The 19,235-nt window shown below is 33.3% G+C and overlaps 1 protein-coding gene across 1 annotated transcript; it reads left to right on the top strand.

The window, feature by feature from the left end:
• Nucleotides 1-9,307: 9,307 nt before the first annotated feature.
• LOC125876803 (MOB kinase activator-like 1A) lies at nt 9,308-13,956 on the top strand. The gene is made up of 7 exons (XM_049558062.1): nt 9,308-9,568; nt 9,663-9,711; nt 9,849-9,957; nt 10,699-10,792; nt 13,104-13,237; nt 13,321-13,484; nt 13,621-13,956. Exons 1-7 carry the CDS (start codon nt 9,333-9,335, stop codon nt 13,690-13,692), a joined length of 858 nt encoding a protein of 285 aa, XP_049414019.1. The 5' UTR covers nt 9,308-9,332; the 3' UTR covers nt 13,693-13,956.
• The last annotated feature ends 5,279 nt before the right edge of the window (nt 13,957-19,235 follow it).

Genomic DNA, 19,235 nt, shown 5'->3' with positions numbered 1-19,235 from the left:
ATGATGCAGTTAGCTATGAACAAACAGTTCCACTTCCACCCCAGATGCAAAAGATTTGGACTGATCCATATGTTTTTGTTGACGATTTGCTAATGTTTTGCAGGGCTGATATGAATTCAATTTCATTATTGCAAGAAACATTTGACAAATTCTCATATGCTTCTGGATTGAAGGCTAATCTTGAGAAGAGCTCTATTTATATGGCAGGTACTAACCAAACCATCAGATTAGAAATAATACAAAAGCTAGGGTATGTGGAAGGAAGGGTTCCTTTCAAGTATCTAGGGGTCCCTTTGTCCACAAAAAAGTTGTCTGTATCACAATGTTTACTATTAATAGAGAAGTTTACAGCTAAACTTCATTGCTGGTCTGCTAAATTGTTATCATATGCTGGGAGGTTACAACTTATAAAATCAGTCCTTTTTGGAATGCAAAGCTATTGGGGACAAATCTTTATTTTGCCAAACAAAGTGGTTAAAATGTTAGAGTCAGTGTGTAGAACTTATCTTTGGACAGGCCAAGGCGCAATCTCAAAGAAGTCACTAGTAGCATGGGACATAATTTGTTAACCAGGATCTGCATGAGGCTTAAATATCATTAATTTAAAGTTATGGAACAAAGCTGCCATTCTGAAACACATATGGGCCATATCTATAAAGAAAGACATTAGAGTTGATGGTCAGTCCCAGTAATGCAGCCTGGGTTGTAAAGAAGATTATTGACAGCCGCCGGCAAAGTATTATGACACAACATTTCTTTCAAGGTTCTATTCACCAGACTTTGGCAAGAATGGTGCAGGGTGACAAGTTCAAAATACAGAAAGCTTATGTAGCTATGCAGCCCCAGTTCCCTAAAGTTCATGGAAGATCATCACTCTCCATAAATCCATACATCCAAGATTCAAATTCATCATATGGCTTGCAATACAACAGAGATTGGCAACAGTGGAGAGGCTCCAGAAGATAGGAATCCAAGTTCCAATGTTATGCATTTTTTGTGATCAAGAGGTGGAATCTTTTGAACATTTGTTCTTCATGTGTGTTTATAGTAATCAAATCTGGACAAGAATGCTGAAATGGATGGGAAACTACAGAAGCATTGGTCCATGGCAACAAGAAATAGAATGGGTGAGTCGAATAGCAAAGAAGAAAACTTCTCAAGCTGAAGCTATATGTTGTACCTTTGCAATGGTTATTTACAATATCTGGAAAGACAGGAACACTCTGAGGTTCAAGAGGAGACAAGTAGAAGTTTCACATACCTGTAAAGACATCGCAATGCACCTGCACATTCAAGGAAGAAACAAGGCATCTTGGCCGACCATGTTGAGCTCTTTGAATCACTTCCCTTAGGAGATAGCCTTTTGATTGTTTTTCTTTCTTTGTAAGAAGTTAACTAGTTAGATTAGTTTACTGATAGGTCTATGAGGTGGTAGATGGTCAGCTTCTATCCGGCATTGTAATTTGACACTTTTTGGTTAATAAAGCAAGTTGTTAATAAAAAAAATATATATAATAACAACTCAATTACATAAAAGTAATATAATACCGTGGGAGATTCTCTAACCGACAACCACCACTATGAGACTAAGTGGTGATACAACGTATTGCCCATGCTGCCAGAACTGTCATATACTTTGTCGTCATACAGAACGCCTTAACTAAGTGGATCCAACAGTCTGTTAAAAAGCACTTCAGGTGTCATGTAAAAAGTATATATGACCTTTTCTACCCATGATGGCTACATGGTTTATGGAGACTTGAGTTAATATGAACTCGTGTCCCCATATCGATGCCCAATACTACTCCCAAAATATACTTAGCTCAGGTGTTTGTAAAAACAAAACTCTTTCTTTGATTTGAGATAATTACTCAAAACTTAGCTTAAAAGCTCTCTTGGAAATCGGTGTTTCCTTCTTGCTCAAATGTGAAAACACTTTTAACTTTTGGGAATACTTAGTTCCCGTATAAACATTTGAAGAAATGAACTTAACTCTTTACTCTTTGCTCAAGTCTTAAAACAAAGTCAAAACGTTTGTGAAAGACTTTTGGAAAACTCTATGAACTCCTCTTGACTTAACTCTTAACCTCTTGACTTGACTCTTAACTTTCCTTGAAATGAATTATGGATTCAAGGTTCATGATCTATGTTTATGGATGATTTCATTATGTTTAGACGTACCTTAGAGTGTTGGAATCAACTAGAAAACATAGGTACGTTGCTAAGGAACTAGTACGGAAAGAAGGGGGAAAGGGTGGGAAACCTGGCGTCCCTAGCGCTCTGAGCGACGTGGGGTGCCAGAGGCAAAACTTCAGGGGCTCGGTTGGGGCGCTCTGTAGGGCCGTCTTAACCACTAGGCCACTAAAGCCACGCTTGGGGCCCCAATTTTATTTTATTTTAAAATACTTATATATATTATTTTTTAAAAAATTATATATACTTTTAAGTTTTTTTATAAAAAAAAAAACATGTACAATGACCATTAGTTTTCCCAATTTTTTAAGGGAATGAAACATTTTTTGGGAATAATTTCCTTAAGTGGGAAATTGTGTTTCCTTATCTATCTCCTAAAAATCTGACCCTATATTATTATTTACATTATACTCATCTTTTTTATTCTCTATTTTATTATTTTTATTCTCTACAATTTGTTTTTTATTTATTGTTGCTTACTTACAAAAGAACAAAATTTGTTTGTGGTTGTCTTCTTCAAAATTTCAAGTGCAACAAGCAATCATTATATTGAAGGAACACAATACTTTCAATATTGTTTTATCAACTTATCAAATTTGTGAGCCATGTTTTATTAGTCTAACTTTATTTTATAGTTTTTCTTGAAAAATCTGTTATTGTTGATATTCTTAGTTTATAAGTATATATATTTTTGTTTTAGTTACTATTAAAATTATTAAATTTAAATATGTTAACGAGAAAAATATGATTCCGGATTTACAAAAAGAGAGAAAAAGAGAAAAGTTGAAGAATTAAATAAATCCCAAAAAGGAGCCCTTGATAGATTTTTAACAAATAATAAAAATCTAAATAAAAAAATATTGCTTATAAAATAATATTAACAATTCATGTAACTGTTACCTCAGCCGAAAGAAGTTTTTCGAACTAAAATTGATAAAATCTTATCTAAGATCAGCAATGTCTCGAGAGAGATTGAATGGATTAGCTATATTATCAATTGAAAATGAATTACTAAAATAAATCGATTATAAAACAGTAATTAATGACTTTTCAATTCTGGTCTGGAGAACACCAATCAGAGAAAGCACTCCTATACTACCTGGTGTTGATTCAGCAATTTGCGTCAAGTGGGGAGCTTTGTCATCTCAAAGAATAAGCGGCTCGCATCTAAAAAGGCTAGAAAATTAGATTTTAAATAAAAATATTAGGGGACCTCTTTAAGGTTTGACTTTAGGCCCCCAATCTTGTTGAGTCGGCGCTGGCGCTCTGGTTGGCGCGGCACCCCAGAGCCCAAACTTCAGAGCCCCTTTTGGGGCGCTCTGGCTGGGGCGGCGCCCCAGGCCTCTGCCCAGGTGGGTTCCAACTTTTCTTGCTCGTTTTTCAACTTTAAACCCCTTAAATCAACTTGGTTCTTTCCCCAAACACTTAGAATCGACTATACCCTCAATGTATACAAGATTCAACTCGAAATCACACCTAAAAACATGAATCAACCTCAAGAAACTTCAACAACAAGAACCCACAAGATTTCAATCGAATTTGCATCAAGAACTCATAGGATTTACTTTCAAAACTATATAACTTCGCTGAATTGAATCATGATTGGCGCGTGAGTGAACTAACCCAGCGCTATGTGATCTCACATACCTCGTAAGGATTACCCCTTGACGAATTCCACAAGCGATTCTTGAAGAACTTGACGATTCTTGCTCCTACTTCTCTTTTCTCTTCTTCTTTTGTCTTCTCTCAAAACCCTAACTTAGTTTTCAAAAGCGTAAACTGACCAAGTTCAGTTTAGAACCCAATTAAACTCCTAAAAACGAAATAAAGTAATTTGGTAAGGAAAAGACCAAACTACCTTTCCAAAATCCGGATTACCCCTTTCCTTATTTGAATAGCCCAACTTCGAATGGGCATATCTCATTCATATGAACTCAGAATCGCGCAAACTCGGCGACATTGGAAAGATAATTTCAAGATCTTTCCTACGGTATCTGGAAGCACACCTAACTCATCCTGATCTAGGAGTTATGGTCGTTTGAAGTTGACCAAAAACCCAAACTTAACATAACTTAACAAATTTTCAGATTTTGCATTCTTTCCTAAAATGACTATTTCCAATTCTAACTCTTTCTAGTTCTTTCAATTAGCGAGATGTTACACAAAATTTGGCATAACAAGCTTCTTTTCAAAAAGAAAAACTATGTGGAGTTGTGGAGAATAAACTTCCTTTGGACAACTTTTTGAGAAGATTCAAGATTCATAATTCTTCTTTGTGTAACAATTTGAAATCTATCATTATTTTAGAAAATAAATCAGGTTGTTGGTTGTCTCACTAAGAGGGGTGTGTTAGATTAAAGTAGAACTATTCATTGCGGAAATGTCTCATTGCCTAAGGCATGTTAGGGCCCAATTGAAGATGGATTAGATGGGCTTGACAACTTTCAAAATTAAACCTAAGAATTTTTTTGGGCACATATAGACCCACTAAGGAAAAGACACTATATCAAATACTTGCCTAGTAATTTTGTCTATATTGATAGGACAAATGGAATGACTGTTCATTCCACAATGCACACGAAGGCTTTATCCTCCTGTGTAATTCTTTTTACTTAAAAATATGGGAAAATTATATAATTAGACATACTTCACTATCATATATACTATTATAACCTGTATTTTTAAAATATTATGTATCTTACAACTAATTAAGAGTTCTCCACCATAATTAAGGAAAATACACTTCGATAGATGTATTTTTGCTATCAGATACATAAAATTAGGAATAGAGGCAAGCGAGAAGAGGAGAGAGACAAACGATATTCATTATGTATCTCAGATACATGTAAATCACACCATATATAGATAGATACATGTATCTGTCTGTGTCTGTGTATCTGATGTGATTCACATGTATCTGGGATACCAGATACATAGGAGAGTGGCGAGCAAGATGGGAGAGAGGTGGAGATTTGTTATATATCTCATAAACATTTGAATCAACTTTGATACAATGTATCTAGAACAAATTACACATGATCTTGACCTCATGTATCCCCTAAATACATGTATCTAGATGTATCTGAACGTATTTGAACATACCAAAATTCGAAAAGATACATAATATTGTAAATGATAGTGTATCTGATTATTTTTTTTTTAATTATATGGTGATGTATGTATGCCTCTTTCATTAAAAATAATAAAATGACTATGTCCTAAATTAGTGAAATTTACGTAAGTTCTCCAAAAAAATATATTGATAGAGATTAGAGGTCATGCCAAACCCCTCCACTACAAGGAGGATTTGATGAAATCAAATCAAATCAAACTAACAAAATTTATTTAAGTAAACCCTACCAACCTCCATGCTTTAGAAAGCCCATTAAATTTTGTTCTGGACTAGCTTTTCCAATCATTGTAACTAAAGTTGTAGCATGTTATCTTTGAAATATTCTTATTTTGTTGATTCTCATCATTAGGCGGAAGCATGAATATGATTAAAGGATTTTTTATTCCAGTAAAAACTTTACAAAACCCTATGATTTCTATTTTTGCTCTATATTTTATAATTTTGAAATTTATATTTTTCAATTGTGTTAAATAAGACAAGGGTGAATTTATTCATGACACTATTAATTTTCTTTTAGAATTATTATTTTTTCATTTAATTGATTTTGCACGTCTTTGACTTGTCTTCATATATATTCAACAGAATAATACCAACTAGAAGCTACTTGTCAATTAATGTACCCATGATGCAGAGTAAAGTATAATCCACCTAGGATAAACCCTATTTATGCAGGTACATTTGAAAGTTGAAGTCGGGATCACTTGATAAAGTGTATTAGAAGAAATAATGCATGTATTAGTTTAATTTGTGTATTAATAGTATTTTATTTGGTATACTTTGTCCGTCTATGTACTGAGGTGTGTATTACTAATACATGAAAATCAATGATATTATCATCGTTTGGTAGGGTACACTATAATGATAATGCTAAATGGAGTGTATTAATTATGCATATATTATTTCTTATCCATTGTTTGATTTGGTGTATTAAAAATAACATATATTGCATATTCTTAAAAAAATTATTTATTTACAAAGATGTCCTCCACAAATATGGTGGAAATAATGTTTAAAAAAATTGAGGGGCAATTGAATCTTTAACCATGAAAGAAAATAATTATTCCTCCTTCTTTTTTTTCAATTTAACGGGCATTAATTTTTATAATCTATCATATATAAGATATTACAACCATTTTACTTCCCAGTTTAGGTGTCAAAAGAATATGAAAAATCGATCGAATTTAACCGTATCGAATCAATTTATATCATTTTTCAATAAAATCATGAACTTTTATTTAAGTGTATAACCGTCCTGAACAATTGGGATCAACCGAATAACCTTACATGTATGAAAATATATTTTTTATTTTAAGAATATGTTAAATTTAATATATATAAATATATTTTATAACATTTTTCAAATATAAATATAAACTAGGTCCTACGCTTCTGGTGACGGGATGACTTTGGCCTTTTGCTTTTTAGTTAGCCTTTAATTAATTAGTTATAAAACTAAAATATTCTATATAGATACTCCATCAAATAATACAACAAAATCTATGCAAATACTCCTATTAAAATTTTAAGATCAAACCATGCAACTACAAAGTTTTACATGGTGAAAAAAATATATTTTAATAATGATATATTTTGAGGTGATACTTTAAAAGTAAAAAAAATGAAAATTAACTAAATCGAACCGATATCGAAGAGAAACCGATATGATTGGGGTGGTTATACAAAATCTAATTTTGTTTATACATTATAAAACATCCGAAGAATTGGGATGATATAAAAAAATTTAAATAACTGATCAAACCGTCCCATTGACACCCCTACCAGTTCACTTTTACTTATCATATTTGGATTTGACGCATTCATTAGAAAAACAATGATTAACATGACTATTTATCCTACTATCCATATTAATTGATATTTAGTATTAAATCTTTGAAAACTGATTTGAGAAATAAATAATTAATGGTAAGAAAAAACATAGAAAACATTATTGTCATTTCTTGATAGGTTAAAAGTGACAAGTAAGAATGAAATTCTACTTTTAAAATAGTGAAAAAGTAAAAAATGAACAGAAAGAGAGTAATATTTTTTTAAAAGAAAAAAGTTTAAAACTTTTGTTTTACCTCAATTTATATTTGAGGAACTTACCGAAATGACTATAGTATAGTGGTTAATAAAGTCCACTAACTATAATTAAGATAATTACTATTTATAACTAACTTTTAATTAGCTATCTAGCTTTATCTAAATGTATTCACCGTATTTGGTAGTTGTATTCTAGCATAGATATGTTATTTTTAGACAGTTACTTCAAATATAAATACAACATTTAATGTAGTACATTAATTGTGCAACAATATCTTTTTAAAAAGGAAACTTAGTGTAATATCTCAATCTTCTATAATCAATAGAACTACGAAATCTCACAATATTTTTCCATAATAAACAAAGAAATTGTACTACAAAATCTTTTCTTTTTCATTGATTTTGTTGTATCACTAATTATTACTTGTATGACATTGATACATATATATTTTTTTGTATCAATATATTTGAGTATTTCTATAGTGTATTCATTACTAGAATACATTTATATCAATGCATACCAATGTTTTCAAGTGAAAAAAACCTATAACAAAAAAAAACATAATACAAATGTAAAACAAAGAGCTAATAGGTTTGATACATTATACAAATTTATAACAAGTGGGAAGATGCATAATACATTGGTACAAAATGAATAACAAGAAATAAATATGATACATTGATACAAATGTGTGATCAATATTATATACAAACAAATACATTTGATGCAGTAACAGTGAAACAAATACACTCAAATACATGAATACAATACAAATATAGGTACATTGATACATGAATAGAATGCATATATATATGTGTTTTATTCCTTGAAAAGTTCTCAAATTTGCACCAAAAATCCCTCAAATTCGAGATATGAACTCCTCGTAATATATCCAATCTTTTAAAACATCATTGATTAATTGTAGTAACAATTTCATGAATCTGTAATTTGAAATTAAGTTTCAAAGCTTTCTCTCGTGACTGACAATGAAGTTTCGGAAATCATCTCGAGCCAATAATGATGACGCTTTATCGGAGAAAGGAAGACAACGTCATTAAGTTTGAATTTGAAAAGAATTTAAAAGAATCGTCCATGAAAGAAAAGAATAAAAAAATAATCACCCATGAAAGAGGAAAGAATGTATTAATTTGGGTTATACACTAATTTGGAGATAGAAAAGAAGAAAGATAATTGATAAATACAATGCTTAGAATTAAGTTTAGAAATACGCTAATTGAAAGATACACTTTTGAATTGAAAAATAACTATAAAATGAATAGTATATAGCTCTGACCTACGAATTATAATTTTATTAAACTATACTTATATATAATAAACACATAGCATATATTGCTTTACTAGGTAGTCGTAAGTCTTATTTTAAATAATAAAATAAATATTTTTTCTTATTTTATGTAATTTATATAAATTTCATAGTGTTAAGAGTTTTTTTTTTTTTAAATGTGTTAAGAGTTAATTACACAATTTCCTTATTCTTTTTCAAATTACAAATATCCCTTAAAATTTATGGATTTTAAATACATTACTAGACTTCCGAATACATCAGCAATCCAGATACATAAAGGAGGGATGTATTCGAGAGGAAAAGCATGTATCAGAGAGGGGATAGGATTTCCAAATACATCAACAGACATTCAAATATATAGAGGAGAGATGTATCCGAGAGGGGAGCCATGTATCATAAAGGGAATAGGACATCCGGATACATAAGTGAGAGATGTATCCGAGGGTGGGCGAATGCATCCAAAAGGGGAAAATGATGTATCAATAAGAGGGGGAGTGATGTATCTGATAAGGGGATAGAAATGTATCACCAAGAGGATAGTGATGTATTCGAGAGGGAATTTTTGAAATTTTTCAAAAATTATAGTAATAAAATAAGATGTGTATTTAGTATGGAGCCAACCATTAACACCGAATGTGTAGTAGAAAAATGAAGAGATGGCGGGGCAGAGCCAGGTAAGCATGGCGATGGCAAAGAAAGAAGACGACCTGCCTGCTTGGTTGGCCTATAGATGGAGAATGGGTCCTTCATCAGTAGTGCCAGTCTGTAACACACTCATTTCCTCTTTTATTTATATCAATCAATCATCATATCATGATAATGACTACAAATTAGGAGTATTCCATACCCTTGGACTATCTTCAATCATGAGTCTTTTTGGCCTTGCTAATAGGTATATCTATTTACGATTGTTTCGATTATCCCCAATTTGAGAATTGATGTTCCCCATTTGCACCAACTTTGTTTAATTTTTCAATCAATTTCAGAAACCAGAAGACTTTTCGTCCTAAAAAGAATGCTCCATCAGGAAGCAAGGTTAGATATTTGATGTTATAATTCTATCTTTTATCACTTCTTAGCAGTATTAATGATAGATGACAAATAGTTTTATTTACCTTTGTTGTTATTGCTCCTGTGATTTTCTTTCTCTTTATCTTATTTCCAAATTGCAGGGTGCACAACTTAAGAAACACATTGATGCTACTTTGGGTAGTGGGAACTTGAGGGAAGCAGTACGCCTACCGCCTGGAGAAGATCTTCATGAGTGGCTCGCTGTAAATAGTATGTTCTCTATTTGTAGGAAGAATGCAACTGGAAAATATCAATTGCTTCTGTTCTGTTTTGTTGATTCTATATACTTGTTTGAGTATTCGGATGGCAGATGGTGTGTCTATCAGGTTATAAATAATTTCAGGTTAATTATTTGACACTAGGCTTTTTAGAATCTCTCATGTCGCGACTTGTGAGAATGTGGATTAACCTCACTTAGTCCTTAACTTCACCTTTGCCTACAGACATTTACATATTAGGTTTCGGATGAATCAAAACTTTTGGTAATTGCTAGAACCACAAATTTCTGCCATATAACCTTGAAAATGGTACAATTTTCTCTAAAAGTTCTATCGAGGAGTGATTTTGTTTCAGACGTTCTAGAGGCTTCGTACGATGAAAAGGCAGACGATAACAGATGTCAATAAATCTTGTTCGTTGTGACAACTCTTTGGGGACAGTATCAGAACTGGTGTCCATGATATTGACTTTACAATAAGGATATATACTGCTTTCTAACAACTTTTGGTGTCCCTTTGTGACATCTATGTTGAATTTTTATCCCACAACCTCCTCTCTTCAATTTGTAGCATAAACCATAATATCCTTTGAGATTAAGTTGTCTGGTGTCCTCCCTTGTCTGTATATTTGCTCCAAGTACTCAGATATTGTGCATCCATACATATGATGATTTTTGAATTTCTTAAGCACCTTTCTGTTGATCCTAACTTTTATATTTCTTTTTTCCTACAGCTGTTGATTTTTTCAACCAAGTGAATATCTTGTATGGCACTCTCACGGAGTTCTGCACTCCATCGAGCTGCCCGACAATGTCTGCAGGGCCAAAGTAAGTTTTTTAATCTATTCACTTTGTGGTAGATCCTATTTATTTATTTATTAAGTACATAAGTAACCATTGTAAGATATGTTACACGGCAATGTTATCCATCATGATTGAATCTGTTTGCTTAGAATTTAGTTAAAGCGGACTAAACCCCTCTAGGTATAATTATCATCAAAAGAGAAGGTTATTACCCATTAACATTGCAAAATTTTGAACTAGCTGTACCTGTTCATATCTAATGCCAAACTCGATTCCTAACTGCTATATTTTTTGGGATTATTGTCCCAAAAATTTTAGCACCTATCTATGCTTCCAAGTTTTCTATTATGTGTGTCTGCAGAGACCTCTGAAACTGATACGATGTTGCAAATGTCCCCAATCAACAAAGTAGAAAATTCGGACAACCCCTATTCTAAGATTTTAGTCACCAACAAAGGTCACTCATGGTCCATTCTTCTTTTCGAAAAACTATGCCTGCCATGCTAAGTCTTGGCTTCTCTATGTCCAAAGAGAGTCCAATTGGTAACTATGATATGATGGAACGTACTGCAGAGAAGCCACAGCATGAAAACATGATGGCAATAATATAATACCCTTGAACTTTCCTCATCATTTGACCAACATGTTTGACATTACTTATCTTGGTATATTAAGCATGACACTATTGATGAAAGAAGCTTCATCATTCCCTGTCTATATAGCTAAACCCTCCAAGAAAATATGAGTTAAGTGAAACTCTTCAAGTGGCAGAGCGTAACATATTCTTAGATCCTAAGTACCATAAACCTCCTCTTGAACAAAATATAAAGTAACGAGAGATTAAATTGTCGTTACCCTGATGATTTTCTACTTTAAAAGTGATCATTTAGAGATGCATTCAGGATGAGAGGAATGGATGAGAAAGATGTTTTAAGAATTGTATTACCCCAGCTTCGGAACTGCTAGAAGAATTGCATGATAGCCACGATGTTAAGCAAAATTCCAACTTGTGTGCCACGTGCTTTGGTGATACCAGACTGAGTAGCTGTTGAACAACCTCTTTCCTATGCTGTGTTTTTGAGTCCTAGATCAAAACTCAATTGCACTTTGTCTGCAGTTGCTCTTCCCCAGGTCTTTGCAACCTAGTGAAAAGCATCTAGGAACATTTTTTATGTCTTTCAACAAATCAGGGGGTGATGCTGGTTCACAGGTTTAGGACATTCAAAGTAGAAGTGCATTAGTTGTGTATTTAGCTAACCGATTTTCGTTTTTGGAGAAATCATAGTAGTTCATTAATTGAAAACACCAACTTTGTGTAAAAGAATGCAAAAAGTGAGTGAGTGGCTTAACCACCATTATGGTGCAAATGGAAATTTCCTCCTTACGCCAAAAAGTTCATCAAACAAAAAGAATATTTTGGACTATCTGTATCTCTCACTATCTTCTATTTCATTCATTGCAAACTGTCACAAAATGCATAACGGTTTAACTCTTCAGATTACCTTTCTTCATATATTGATCTTATGAATCCTCCTATTCATAATAGTCTCTTCCAGTCTTCTGGGTATTTCCACTGTAACATTGGGTAGTGGAAATGCAAGATTTTATACATGTGTAGTGAATTTTCAACAAAACTGGACAGTTGTCTTCTCAATTGTCTACGCCGAGAAAACCAACTCATAACCATTATTATTCTCTTCCTTAAGTCATCTGTCATCAATATTGCATCCCTCAGAGCACACCAAGTGAAAAAAACTACCTTCTTCAGTTCTTTGGTATCTCATATTTTCTTCCATATCTTCCCCCTACATCATTCTCCAGATGATTTCCTGTATCGGAGAGAGAAGCTGAGTCGCGATGAGGGAATTGTTTCTATGCTTTTCTCAGATAATGCGGGTTAAGAGTGAAGCTATCGCGCCTGGAGGCAGACAAAAAAGCTAAACATCTTTTTTCTTTCGCGCGAGAAGGAAAACACTTTTGGGGGCTGACGGTACTCCTTTGGATGGTTTAACGCGACTAGCAGACCACGTCATGCTCAATCAAATGCCAGTCTTTCTGAACCTGGAAAAAAACTTTGGCACCCTGTGAAATGACTTGATAACTTAAAACAACTTCACCCCGCTTCCCCTCCCGTCTCTTCTTCATTCCTGTAGCCACTCTATATTTCTATAGAAAAACTCCTGTGGCTTTTGCCACCTTAAAATCCACGCGAACCCCCCTACAAGAGAATGGGTAATCAAACCATAACTAGATTGTCTCACTGGAATAATTTGTGGTCCTCCAGTCTCTGGCAATTGGCATGGCTGATACATTTTTTGCATATAACTTTTGGCAGGTACGAGTATCGTTGGGCCGACGGAGTTAATATAAAGAAACCCATAGAAGTTTCTGCTCCAAAATATGTGGATTATTTGATGGGTTGGATAGAAACTCAGCTAGATGATGAATCAATTTTTCCCCAAAATTTGGGTGGGTAATCTCTCTTTATGTTGTGCATATTACTCTTATAAAAAATTCCAAATTCATTGTCTGATCAATGGTATGCTCTACAGGTGCGCCATTTCCGTCTAACTTCCAGGATGTTGTGAAGACAATATTTAAGCGATTATTTCGTGTATATGCTCATATCTATCATTCACATTTCCAAAAGATTATCAGTCTAAAAGAAGAAGCTCATATGAATACTTGCTTTAAGCACTTTGTTCTGTTCACATGGGTAAGTGTAGACTAAGTACATTTGATGTTATTGATTTAATGCATTTCATGAATTTGTAGTGCATCATATATCTATACAAGTAGAATGTGGTTAGTGTAGATTGAGGAAAACTGATGCATGCTCTTGCTTGATACAGGAGTTCCGCTTAATTGACAAGGCAGAGCTTGCACCTCTCTATGAGCTCGTTGAGTCTATTCTGCAGCTTTAGTGATGTTGTAATTCAATTCATTTTCTACAATTATTTTTCTTTCTTTCATCATTCATTGATTAGTTTGTGTGAGGAGAAGATGGTTTTGATGATGGACAGGGAAAGCCCAAAAGATGTGGGAACTTGTCCGACCATTCGAGAATTTACCCATTTATATGAACTTCCATGATTTTTATTATTGAATTGTACCACCTTATGCTAGCATTCACTGTAATTGAAGAAACTTCTTTACAAGTTTGCTTCCTTTGGTGTGTGTGCGTGTGTGTGTTACTGCAAAGGAAATGCCAGTCTATATCTTAGCTTAAAGACTATATTTGAGGAAAAGTAATGGTAGTTATATTTGGAATTGGAGGTTAACTAAGCTTTCCCCAGCTAGGGATGATGCAGTTTGAGTTCCTTTTACTGCACTTGTAATTGCCCATTCTTTTTTTAAAAATAAATAAATTAAGCCATCACTTTAACGGTCTCTGTGTGTGTGTGTGGGGTTAGGCTTGACCCCTACCATGTCTATAACTAGGGGTGTACAAAATTGAACCAAACCACAAACCGAGTTAAATCGGAAAAAAAACCTGACTAGTGGTTTGGTTTGACTTGGTTTAGTATTGGGAAAAAAATCCAACTATATTTGGGTTGGTTTGGTTTTAACTAAAAAATATCAACCAGCGACCAAACCAACCCGACATTATATATGTAATTTTAAAATTTTATTTTATACATAAAAATATTTACTTTGATATAATTTTAAAATATTTCTTATACTATTTCATAGTTTTTATCTTTTAATATATTATTTCAAGTTTAAAACTTAGAATTCGGAATGGTCCAATAAAGATTATAGTTCATAGATGTTGATAATTATAATTAAACTTAAATCAAAATCAAATTAATACTAATGTAAAAAGAAAATCAATTCAACACTAAGAATGAGTGAATGACAATAATATTGAATATTTGTTCTTTAGTTTTACATTGGTTTAAACAATCAAAATACATGATTTAATTTTAATTTTCCTTAAATATTTAGTAATGTAAATAATACTTATTTTAGCATGATTTAGTACTTTTAAATTATAATCATTTTCATTATGACTTTGTAATATTTATTTTATATGATGATTTCATTATTATTTTTTATTGAATATTTTAGTGTCATCAGTACTCATCTCATATTTTGTGTTGTTTTCTTAAGAAACACCTTAGATAATTGTATTTTGGTCGGACTAAAGAAATATTTGGAGCACAAGTTAATTATAGAGCAACTTTCACATATAGCAAACACAAAATTTATATTTGTATGTTATAGCAAAATTTGCATAATTGTACTTCATAGCAAACATGCTATGACTAGGCTATTTCGCTATACATATATACAAAAGAAACAATTGTATAATTCGATGGCTCCTCTTCAGATTTGTATAATTTCACTGGCAGGTCATTTGTATAAATTGTTGTCAGCCTCTCGTTTGTATAAATCGTTGAGAGTCTCTCAATTTAATTTTATGTGTTTGTATATATGTATAAAATTTGAATTTGTATACAATTGAATCGAAATAAAATGTTTGTATATCAAATATCGTTCTCTCTCTCGCTTTATACAAACATAAATTATACATTGTATTTTGTATAATCTATGTTTGTATAAAGCGAGAAAGAGAGAAAGGCAAAAGAAAACTGGGCAGGGGAATATTTGTATTGTATAATTATAAGTGTATAGGACGAAGATATATGTATTTGCATGTGTATATACAATTTTCTCTCACTTTATACAAACAGAAACACAATTTATACATTTCTGTTTGTATAAAGCGAGAGAGGGAGAGTGGCGAGCGAGAGTTTGAGGGAGAGAGGCGACTGACAAACAGTTTGCTACAGGGCACAATTAAATCAAAGTGTGGTTATACCATTTAATTTGAATTAATAGTTTGCCATTATGTATAATTTTCCCTTAATTATATGTTTGTATGCAAACTTTACCGAAAAAATCCAAAAATCTGAAAAAATCCGAGGTATATTAGTTTGGTTTGATTTATAAATTTAAAAATTCGACACAATGGTTTGGTTTGATTTATAAATTTAAAAATTCGACACAATAGCTGTTTTGATGTTCCATAAAATTTGCACTTCCATTCTAGATATCAAATATTTGGTCTGATCTCCATATCTACAAGATGTCCAATTTTTCCAGATTTCCCATGCTATACACATGGGAGTGATTTGTTGTACCATTTTATGCACACTGTTGGCAGTGTTCATATTCCACCAAACATTGAAGAGAATTCTAATGTTGCCTCCTTGGTGATTAATTCCAAGGGGGATTCCAAAGTAATTCCATATATGCTTAGCCATCTCACTATCACTAAACACATGTTGAATTGATTCATTTTGAGGTATTGTGCAACATAGGCATTTGGTATCCATTGGATTACCAAACCTTTGGAGTACCTCATCAAACGGTAGCTTTTTTAGCATCATTCTCCAGGTAAGAAAGGATATTTTGAAAGGTAAGCACTTGTGCCAATCCTTACCCAGGATTACATCTTTCTGTCTTACTTCTCTTATGCTCTGCCAAGCAGAAGAATTTGTGTATTGACTATCCTGAGTAATTTTCCAAACAGCATAGTCATTATCATTAGCAGCCCCGATAGAAATGTTAGCAATATATAGGACTATATGTTCGGGGAGATCTTCCCTTAATTTATTCATGTTCCAGTTACCACCATCAATATAATCCATAACCTTGGCGTTGTTGTTATGCACATTGTCAGGGTACAAAATAGCCAGAGGCCCTTTCTAACATCAATTGTCCCACAACATATTACAACTATCACTGTTAATTTTTCAGAGAATGTTAGGTTCAGCAACGTGTCTAGCATTAACCATGAACTTCCAAGCTTGTGAATTACCAGAGGTCCAAGCTTTAACAGAAGGGTGAACTCTGTGACAATGCTTAACTTTCATAAAATCAGCCCAGAGAGACTTATTGGTTCTAAATCTCCACCATCTTTTAATGGCCAAGGTTTTAGAGATGTCATCCATGTTTCTAATACCTATACCACCTTCATCTTCAGGAACACAAAGATTTTTCCAAGATCTCCAATGGTGCTTGTCTCTGTTCTCATTAAAACCCCAAAAGAATCGTGCAAAATGCTTTTCTAACAGATTAATAGTACCAATGGGAGGATTAATCGCTGTGAGAGTATAAATAGGGAGTGATTGAAGAACACTTTTGATCAAAACAATTTTACCTCCATAGGTAAGCATCTTACCCTGCCAACCATTGAGTCTTTTTACCACTTTTGTAACCATATCATCAAAGTAAATCTTTTTCCTACCAATATAGATAGGGCAACCCAAGTAAGTAAAAGGGAAATTCTTTTCCAAAAAACTAGTACACTATCTCATCCTGTTGATTATGTAAGCACTAGCCTTAGGGTTAGTCAAAAAGATGCTTTTATTCTTATTGACTTCTTGCCCTGAAACTTTCTCATAGTTGTTGATCTGTTTCATGATGAGCTTAACAGATTTGCTCTTACCACTACTGAAAATAACAATATCATCAGCATATGCTAAATGGTTAATCTGAGGACCTCTTTGATGCATCGAGAAAGGGATAAAATTATCATGAGTAAGTAAACTATTCAAAGTTCTAGAGAGGACCTCAACACCCAAAATAAATAAAGAGGGGGATAGAGGATCACCCTGTTTTAAACCTTGAGCAGAAGAGAAAAAACCATTTCTAGATTCATTAATCAAAATAGAATACCACACATTAGATATTAAATTCCACACTAAATTTATCCATCTATCTGAGAAGCCAAATCTTCTAAGAACATCCATTAGAAAATTCCAAGCCATTCTATCATATGCCTTTGCCATATCTAATTTGATGACAATATTTCCACCAGTATTATGCTTAGACAAACCATGAATTATTTCTTGAGCAAGCATGACATTTTCAGTAATCAATATGCCCGGAATGAAACCACTTTGATTAACAGATATGAGTCTATGCAAAATAGGATTGAGCCTTCTAGCTAGAATTTTAGAGACAATTTTGTTAGAAAAATTACTTAAGCTAATAGGCCTTAATTCAGAAAAGTTAGAAGGGGACTCAATTTTAGGGATAAGAGCCAAACACGTGTGAATGAAGTATTTAGTGAGTTTTTTTCCCGAGAAAAATTCAACAACAAAGTCACAAACATCATATTTAATAATATCCTAACATGTATGAAAAAACTTACCATTGAAGCCATCAGGTCCTGCACTGCTATCTGCACTCATACTGAACACAACATTTTTAATTTCATCCTCCATGGGTGCTCTGTGAAGAATATCATTATCCTCTTCAGTAATCAGCTTTGGTATGCAATCCAAGGTGCTACTGTCCAGGTTAGGTTGCCCCATATTGAAGAGATTCTTGTAATGTCTAATAGCAGTCCTTGCAATCATGTTGTCCCCTTCAATCCAGTTGTCTATGTCGTCTTTGATTCTGTGAATAAGAAGTCTCTTTCTTCTGTCACTTAGCACACTGTGAAAATATTAATTGTTGTAGTCCCCATCTTTGAACCAATTGATTCTAGTTTTTTGCTTTAGTAAAGCATCCTGCATTTCAAGCCATTTAACATATTCTGCATGCTCCCTGTTCAAATCTTCCCTGCTTTGTTCATTGTTGTTTAGAGTGTCCAGTTCTTCAAGAAGTTGGACTCTGGTCTCCCATTTGTTAACCTGCTCATGAATATCCCCAATGGTCTCTCTAGGCCATATACTAAGATTTTTGCTTAGAACCTTTAACTTACACTGGAGTCTCCACAGTGCATTGCCTGCCACATTCATGTTCCAAGAGTTTTGAACAGTCTTCAAAAAATCTGACCGTTGAGTCCATAAGTTTAAGAATCTAAAGTATCTGATGAAGTCGTTTTGATTGGAAAGGGTTTGCATGAGAAGAGGCCTATGATCGGATCCCGTCCTAGCTAAATGCTTGATGGTATTGGTATGATAACTTTGAGCCCATAGATCATTAACAAAAACTCTATCAATCCTTTTACTAGGTCTTCTATTATTGCACCATGTATATTTAGGTTCAACAAAACCCAAATCAGATAGACCACAAGCTTCCATAGTGCTAATAAAGTCAAAACATCTGTTGCCCTATGAGGTTTGCCTCTTAACTTTTCATCAGGATCCATGATATCATTGAAGTCCCCTCCTACACACCATGGATCATTAATAGAGCTACTTATATCTTCCATGTTGTCCCATAAGTCTCTTCTATCCCCGTCAGTGCATTTGGCATAAATAAATAGCAGATACATACCTACTGTTAGCGCCATTTTTGTCTTTGAATTTGATGGTAACGTGTTGTTCTTCATTGGCTATGACTTCAGCTTGATCTAGGTGATTCCAAAAACACCAAATCTTGCCATTAGTGTTATCCAGACAATATTGGAATCCAAGAAATTTCCTGTATCCCTCAATTTTAGTCTTATTAACCAAAGGATAGCCAAATAAACCACCTTGTTAATGTGGACCAAGTATTTGATTCT

The sequence above is a fragment of the Solanum stenotomum genome, chromosome 9 (assembly GCF_019186545.1).
Source record: "Solanum stenotomum isolate F172 chromosome 9, ASM1918654v1, whole genome shotgun sequence".
NCBI lineage: Eukaryota > Viridiplantae > Streptophyta > Magnoliopsida > Solanales > Solanaceae > Solanum > Solanum stenotomum.
This window is presented reverse-complemented; position numbering and strand designations above follow the sequence as displayed.